The sequence below is a fragment of the Micromesistius poutassou genome (assembly GCF_964030765.1).
Source record: "Micromesistius poutassou genome assembly, chromosome: 19".
NCBI classification, from domain to species: Eukaryota; Metazoa; Chordata; class Actinopteri; order Gadiformes; family Gadidae; genus Micromesistius; species Micromesistius poutassou.
Window position 1 is genome coordinate 11,285,532 of NC_140289.1, and position 8,499 is coordinate 11,294,030.

At 46.6% G+C, this 8,499-nt stretch overlaps 1 protein-coding gene across 2 annotated transcripts in view; it reads right to left on the bottom strand.

Moving 5' to 3' along the window:
* Positions 1 to 8,499, bottom strand: part of cdc42bpb (CDC42 binding protein kinase beta (DMPK-like)) — a 38,055-nt gene that overhangs the window by 12,468 nt on the left and 17,088 nt on the right. For both annotated transcript variants that reach the window (XM_084483493.1, XM_084483494.1), the window contains 8 exons: positions 7,863 to 7,976; positions 7,031 to 7,164; positions 6,432 to 6,674; positions 4,291 to 4,401; positions 3,412 to 3,665; positions 3,019 to 3,124; positions 2,273 to 2,397; positions 1,539 to 1,644 (listed from right to left, as the gene is read on the bottom strand). In XM_084483493.1, the coding sequence (XP_084339619.1) occupies positions 1,539 to 1,644; positions 2,273 to 2,397; positions 3,019 to 3,124; positions 3,412 to 3,665; positions 4,291 to 4,401; positions 6,432 to 6,674; positions 7,031 to 7,164; positions 7,863 to 7,976 (1,193 nt within the window). The remainder of the gene's footprint in view (positions 1 to 1,538; positions 1,645 to 2,272; positions 2,398 to 3,018; positions 3,125 to 3,411; positions 3,666 to 4,290; positions 4,402 to 6,431; positions 6,675 to 7,030; positions 7,165 to 7,862; positions 7,977 to 8,499) is intronic.

Sequence of the window (8,499 nt, forward strand, 5' to 3'; positions counted from 1 at the left end):
GATGCTCAGTATGTGTTTAAGACTGACTGAAACTCTGTACGTATTAAAGACTGACTGATGCTCTGTATGTATTGAAGACTGGCTGATGCTCAGTATGTGTTTAAGACTGACTGAAACTCTGTACGTATTAAAGACTGACTGATGCTCTGTATGTATTGAAGACTGCCTGATGCTCAGTATGTATTGAAGACTGGCTGATGCTCAGTATGTATTGAAGACTGCCTGATGCTCAGTACGTATTAAAGACTGACTGATGCTCTGTATGTATTGAAGACTGCCTGATGCTCAGTATGTATTAAAGGGGGCTAGCATAGTATAGTGGTTAGGGTGTTTGACTCCAAACCGTACAGTTGGGGTCTATCTGCAGGCATCCTAGAGCAAGATGCCCCATAGACCAACCTGCTCCTTAACGAGTCTACCTTCACACTCACTTTTGATAAAAGCGTCTGCAGAATGAGGAAATTAAAAACATTTAATTTTACTGATTACATTTTAATCTAGCTTACCAAAGAATAAGCTAAACAAACACCAATATAATTGCAACGTAACTATTCAAACTAGAAATTAACTAACCTAAACCTCAACTTAACTATCTAAACATACAACATACCTACATTGACTAAACCTAAACTAAAACTAAAAGAGCAATCACTGGCCAACATATCATAAACTAACCTAACTTTAAGCAGCTCAGTATCACACTGTGATATGACAACATGGCTGGTCGACCCATCAGAATGATATCCACCTCTGAACCACTTTGTGAATGACAGACAGCTCAGCCTATGAGCATGCAAGCAGCATCCAGGTCAGGGCGGTATCCTACATGGATTGCTTGGAGACCCGTGTGGCTAACTCACCCTTTTGTCCCCACCAATAGGAGGCAAGGGCCTCTTAGGGGGCGTGGCCACTCCAGATAGTTGCTGAGGAGGTATTTTAATTTCACAAAGCAATGCAACACGCGTCAACACGCTACCTGAAATACTACCCGTCGAACCGAAAAGGTAGGAACATATTATACGACCATATTATACGACTGAGGTGTGTGTGTGTGTGTGTGTGTGTGTGTGTGTGTGTGTGTGTGTGTGTGTGTGTGTGTGTGTGTGTGTGTGTGTGTGTGTGTGTGTGTGTGTGTGTGTGTGTGTGTGTGTGTGCACACGCGTGTGCGCGTGCGTGTGTGTAGGTGTGCGTGTGTGTGTTTGTAGGTGTGTGTGTGTGTGTAGGTGTGTGTAGATGTGTGTGTAGGTGTGTGTGTAGGTGTGTGTGCGTAGGTGTGTGTGTGTGTGTGTGTGTAGGTGTGTAGGTGTGTGTAGATGTGTGTGTGTGTGTGTGTGTGTGTGTGTAGGTGTGCGTGTGTGTGTTTGTAGGTGTGTGTGTGTGTGTGTGTGTGTAGGTGTGCGTGTGTGTGTGTGTAGGTGTGCGTGTGTGTGTGTGTGTAGGTGTGTGTGTGTGTGTAGGTGTGTGTGCGTGTGCGTGTGTGTGCGTGTGTGTGCGCGTGTGCGCGTGTGCGTGTGTGCGCGTGTGCGTGTGTGTGTTACCAGGGTCCTGGATCCCAGGTTGGAGCTCCGTAGAGATTCCAGCTCCTCCGTCATCTTGGAGGCCAGCGCCTGGAGGTAGCCCCGGGCGTCCTTCTCATCGCTCACCCTGAACACAGGTTAACATGTATCATCAACACTAACCCAGCATACAGTAACATGTGTAAACACATATATACTGACTATATGTAGTCTCACCCTGAACACAGGTTAACATGTGTAATAAACACTAACCCAGCATACAGTAACATGTGTAAACACATGTATATACTGACTATATGTAGTCTCATCCTGAACACAGGTTAACACAGGTTAACATGTATCATGTATCATGTATCATTAACATGTATCATAAACACTAACCCAGCATACAGTAACATGTGTAAACACATATATACTGACTATAGTATTCTCATCACTGGGTTAGCTTTTTAAGAAAAAGCTAACCCAGCATACAGCAACCCTAAATCTAAAGCTATATACTGAATATAGGAGGCTAGAATGAATATAAAGGCATTGTTTCTTAATGCTTTGGTAGCCTGATGTAGTAAGCTAGTATGGTAAACTGTGTTATTTTAAACTGGTTTGGTAAACTGGTTTGTATTTTAAACTGGTTTGATAAACTGTTGTGGTAAACTGATGAGGTAAACTGGTTTGGTAAACTGGTTTGGTAAACTTATGAAGTAAACTGGTGTGGTCCACTGGTATGTTAAACTGGTCTGGTCTACTGGTCTCACCACTGGATAATCTCTGCTATCTGGGCCTCCCAGTGAGCCACACTGTCCTTCTTGGATGCCACATCCTGGAGCTCATCCTCCAACTGGCGGTTCTGATCCGTCAGCTTATCCACGAAGCTCGCCAGCTGGGAGAGAGACCGAGAGACAGAGAGAGAGAGAGACAGAGAGACAGAGAGACAGAGACAGAGAGAGACAGACACAGAGAGAGACAGAGACAGAGAGACAGAGAGAGAGAGAGACAGAGAGAGAGACAGAGACAGAGAGAGCGAGAGACAGAGAGACAGAGAGATAGAGCGAGAGAGACAGAGACAGAGAGACAGAGAGAGAGAGAGACAGAGAGAGAGAGACAGAGAGACCGAGAGACAGAGAGACAGAGAGACAGACAGAGAGAGAGACGGAGACCGAGAGACAGAGAGACAGAGAGATAGAGCGAGAGAGACAGAGACCGAGAGACAGAGAGCGACAGAGAGGAGAGGCAGCAACAAAGATAGATAGAAAGAGAGACGACAGACAGACAGAGTGAGAGAGAGCGAGAAAGACAGAGACAGAGTGGCAGAGAGGAGAGGCAGCGACAAAGAGAGATAGAGTGAGTAAGAGAGACCGAGAGAGGGAGGCAGAGAGGAGAAACATGGAAGAAAGTGGGAGAGATGGGAAGAGAGATGATATGATGAATCTGCCGTATTTACTGTGGTGATAACATTGCCAGCATCAGCTTCAACATGATTGACAGGGCCTTCTTGTCGTACCTTGTCAGCCTCAGAGGTCAGCTTGAGGTTCTCCTCCGTCAGAATGCTGCGCTCCCTCTCATACTTCTCCTTCATCGCCCCCAGCGCCTCCTCATTCTCCACTTGTCTACACACACACACACACACACACACACACACACACACACACACACACACACACACACACACACACACACACACACACACACACACACACACACACACACAGAAGATTTTGTAATTTTTAACCCATCATAGCTTAGCCTAGCCTCACCTCACACTAGAATTATTCTAGCCATACCTAGCCTAGCATATCCAGATCTAGCCATACCTAACCTAGCTTAGCATCGCAAGTACCCTAGACTAGCTAAGCCAGACCTAGCCATACCCTCCCCAGACCGTAGCCAGACGTACCTGTCCCTCTTGGTCTTCTCCAGCTTGTCCTTGAGGACCATCAGCTCCTTGTGCATGGTCAGCTGCTGGCCCTCCGAGTCCTGCAGCTCCTTGCGGAGGCCCTTCAGCTCGGAGGTGTGGGACGCCTCCCGCCTCACCTGCTCCTCCTCGTAGAACAGGGCCTTCTTGTCCAGCTCAGACTTGACCCGGCTCAGCTCCTGCTGGGACTCGGGGCTGCCGGCGGTGCTCCGCCCTGTGGTACGCCCCTGCTTCATCTGAGGGGGGACCACAGAGGTGTTAGCGAGCAACAGCATACGGTATTATTACCCGAAGGCCACATTATACCCCTGGGTGTCACACTAGGCCGTCTGTACCGTGCCCGAGTACGTTTGCCCCCTAACGTCTATATCGTTTGGCTGGTGTGAGCACGCCAGCCGTACTCAAGTACAGTTAAACTCTGTGGCCTCGGTACACTTTGGAGAGGTGTGCTCAGGCCACGGTGCGGATGCTAATGAGCCGACACCTGAGGTGGATGACAAGAGACAAGAGGCACTCAGGCCCAGTTGAGATTGCCTAGTGTGAGCACAGGCCAGCGGCACAGTGGGTGGGGGGGGGGGGGGGGGGGGGCAACTTGTGCTTAGTGTGAGTGCGCCCTATAAGACTGCATTGAATTGTTTTATTATTATTTTTATTATTTTGTTTTATTGTATCGTCGTCATTGGCCCTGGGTCTACGCCGTTGCATTTATTCTCACACATCCTCATCCTGAGAATAGTCTTGCAGAAGTTGCCAAATGTAATATGTGGACATAAGTTACATCTGCAGATCTTAATACCGTGAAGATGGGACAGATCAGAGGCTACGATCTGGCGTTGAGAAGGCAGACGAGACGCCACCCACCTTGAGCATCTCCAGCTCCGACTCCAGCTGCTTGGAGTACACCTCACTGTGCTCCCTCAGCTTCTTCTCTTTAGACGCCTCCGCCCTCGCCTCCTCCAACTGGGCCTCCAGCTGGGAACCACATGGAGAGTGTTATGTACTGGAGACCATGAAATCATATGAATGAAATTATGATATACAGTGGGGCAAAAAAGTATTTAGTCAGCCACCAATTGTGCAGGTTCTCCCACTTAAAAAGATGAGAGAGGCCTGTAATTTTCATCATAGGTATACCTCAGCTATGAGAGACAAAATTAAAAAAAAAAATCCAGAAAATCACATTGTCTGATTTTTAAAGAATTTATTTGCAAATTATGGTGGAAAATAAGTATTTGGTCAATATCAAAAAGGTCATCTCAATACTTTGTTACATGCCCTTTGTTGGCAATGACAGAGGTCAAACGTTTTCTGTAAGTCTTTACAAGGTTTTCACACACTGCTGCTGGTATTTTGGCCCATTCCTCCATGCAGATCTCCTCTAGAGCAGTGATGTTTTTGGGTCTTCGCTGGGCAACACAGACTTTCAACTCCCTCCAAAGATTTTCTATGGGGTTGAGATCTGGAGACTGGCTAGGCCACTCCAGGACCTTGAAATGCTTCTTACGAAGCCACTCCTTCGTTGCCCGGGCGGTGTGTTTAGGGTCATTGTCATGCTGAAAGACCCAGCCACGTTTCATCTTCAGTGCCCTTGCTGATGGAAGGAGGTTTTCACCCAAAATCTCACGATACATGGCCCCATTCATTCTTTCCTTCACACGGATCAGACGTCCTGGTCCCTTGGCAGAAAAACAGCCCCAAAGCATGATGTTTCCACCCCCATGCTTCACAGTAGGTATGGTGTTCTTTGGATGCAACTCAGCATTCTTTCTCCTCCAAACACGACGAGTTGAGTTTTTACCAAAAAGTTCTATTTTGGTTTCATCTGACCATATGACATTCTCCCAATCCTCTTCTGGATCATCCAAATGCTCTCTAGCAAACTTCAGACGGGCCCGGACATGTACTGGCTTTAGCAGGGGGACACGTCTGGCACTGCAGGATTTGAGTCCCTGGCGGCGTAGTGTGTTAGTGATGGTAGCCTTTGTTACTTTGGTCCCAGCTCTCTGGAGGTCATTCACTAGGTCCCCCCGTGTGGTTCTGGGATTTTTGTTCACCGTTCTTGTGATCATTTTGACCCCACGGGGTGAGATCTTGCGTGGAGCCCCAGATCGAGGGAGATTATCAGTGATCTTGTATGTCTTCCATTTCCTAATAATTGCTCCCACAGTTGATTTCTTCACACCAAGTTGCTTACCTATTGCAGATTCAGACTTCCCAGCCTGGTGCAGGTCTACAATTGTGTTTCTGGTGTCCTTTGACAGCTCTTTGGTCTTGGCCATAGTGGCGTTTGGAGTGTGACTGTTTGAGGTTGTGGACAGGTGTCTTTTATACTGATAAGGAGTTCAAACAGGTGCCATTAATACAGGTAACGAGTGGAGGACAGAGGAGCCTCTTAAAGAAGAAGTTACAAGAAGTTACAAGTCTGTGACAGCCAGAAATATTGCTGGTTTGTAGGTGACCAAATACTTATTTTCCACCATAATTTGCAAATAAATTCTTAAAAAATCAGACAATGTGATTTTCTGGATTTTTTTTTTTACATTTTGTCTCTCATAGCTGAGGTATACCTATGATGAAAATTACAGGCCTCTCTCATCTTTTTAAGTGGGAGAACTTGCACAATTGGTGGCTGACTAAATACTTTTTTGCCCCACTGTATGCTGTAAAACACTGAAACCCTACAGCCAGCATATACTCTGCAGTACACTGAATTATAGAGCCTTATATACTGATAAATATAGTTTTGCACTGAAACACAGAACGCTGTATTATATATTCTAAACAAGCCAAAACACTATAAGACTATGTTTACCAGTTCGGTTTTACTTTAACAGTGTAAACCAGTTCAGATAAACAATGAGATTATAAACCAGCTCAGATTGTGACTAAACCAGCTCAGACACTATAAAACCGGCTTAGATCCACTTTAACATTATGAACCAGCCTGTGAACCAGTTCACAGTGAACCCCCTAAGGAACACCCTCTCTCCCCACACACACACCTCCTTGCGGGCCTTCTCTGTCTTGCGGATCTCCTGTCGCATGGCGTCCATCTTCTGGCTGACGGCCTCCATCTCCTCCTCCTTGTCACGGAGCTGGCGCGAGAGCTTCTGCTTGGACGAGCGCAGCTCCGCCATGCGCTCCGACAGCTCCGAGAACTGCTGCAGGGCCAGCTTCCTCTGGGAGTGCGCCTCCTTCAGCTCCTTGCTCTGGCACCGCAGACGCTCCAGGGCCTCCAGGAGCTGCTGCTCAGGGGGAGCAGGAGGAGGAGGAGGAGGAGGAGGGAGAAGGAGGAGAGAAGATGAGGAGGAGGAGGAGAGGGGAAGAGGAGGAGGAGGAGTGAAGAGGAGGAGGAGGAGTGAAGAGGAGGAGGGAAGAGGAGGAGGAGGAGAAGAGAGGAGGAGAGAAGAGGGAGAAGGAGGAGAGAAGACGAGGAAGAAAGAAAGACAGGGAGAGATTAAGGGAGAAGGAAAGGAAAAAAGAGATTGACAGACAATGTGGTGAGGAGGAAAGCAGGAGCGACACTCAGGACTTGAACCCATAACCGTGGGACTTGACCCTGATAGTTTTTGTGACAGGGTTCGAACCCCTGACCAGGTACCTTATGGATCTCATCCTTCTCCTGTCTCAGGGCTTTGACCTGCTTCTCCAGGGCTTTGAGTTTGGAGGCGGAGCTCTCATAGTCCTGACGCAGAGTCACGGCGTCCTCCAGCTGCTGCTCCAGCCTATCAGAGTCTAGAATACGGAGAGATACAGGAAGCAGGTCACAGTCATTTCGCCATCATGTATGGACCATCATCATACTGCATCATTATCAGGATCTTAACTATTATGTCATTCAGGATACATACGCTTTTTAAACTTTAAGTTTTTGGTATTCATAACATATCATTTTCTCTATTTGAAATCAAACTTGACTTCTCTGAGACAGATTTGATTGTCTGGCCTGGTTTAAGTGTCATGTTCACAAAATACCCATTTTTAATCTCCCCGCCGATATAAATGGATTGGGATCGTGACTGAAGGAGGCGTTTCCATGGTTACGAGCCAGAACTCTTACAGAGTGAGAGGTGCTTACATCACCTGCCCCCGGAAACACTGATTGGTCAAAAGGTTGCCGGAGGACGTGGGAGGAAGTGACACACCCCATTTACAGACTGCAGATGTGTGCAGAGGTGTGACGGGACCACTGTGAATGGGCAATCATTCTCCATTGTCGTTGATTGTCCTTGAATGGTACATTATCGTCATGAATTTAAGATATCGACATATTGTGATACTCCGTTTGAGAATTCTCTAATATTTTATTCATATTATTATATATCACAATTCTCAAACTATAAGTTATGAAACCTCAGAGAAAGGTCAGCTTGGCTATACCTTTTTGCATGAGTCAGTCTCCTGACCATCAGTGTGACGGTTGTACTACGTACCCGTCAGCTTCTTCTTCAGCCTCTCTATCTCCTCGTTCAGCTTCTTCATCTCCTTGTCTCGGCTCAGAGTCCCCCCGCTGCCCCAACCAGGGGCCTGCAGGGCCAGTGTGGACTCTACACAAATACACGCACACACACACCATTTAGTACATGTAATATCCACACATATCTACCATAGTACCATGTCTACCATAGTACAGACAATGTAGGGGTGTAACGATACACTCATTCCGACCAAATTTTTTTCGGAACGGGTTTAACGGTTCGATGCACGTTTCATTTCGGTACGTACTGAAAAAAATAAGTTTTTATTGATTATCACACACTGAGTGTCTTGTCTTGTCCTGATGTTTTGTGTTGAGGACCACAATGGAAATAAGTCCTGGTCTTTATTGTGTTTTTATCCTCAATTGTATTTGATGTCTTTCCATTTGTGTAAGGCGTTGATACAATTTAATAAATCAAATCAAAATCCAATTGTTGTAATAATAAAAACTGCTGTACCGAAAAACATACCGAACCGTGACTTAAAAACCGAGGTACGTACCGAATCGTGACTTTTGTGTATCGTTACACCCCTAACACAACGTGTTAACTGGAATGCACATGAATATGCGTGTGCGTGCGTGCGTGCGTG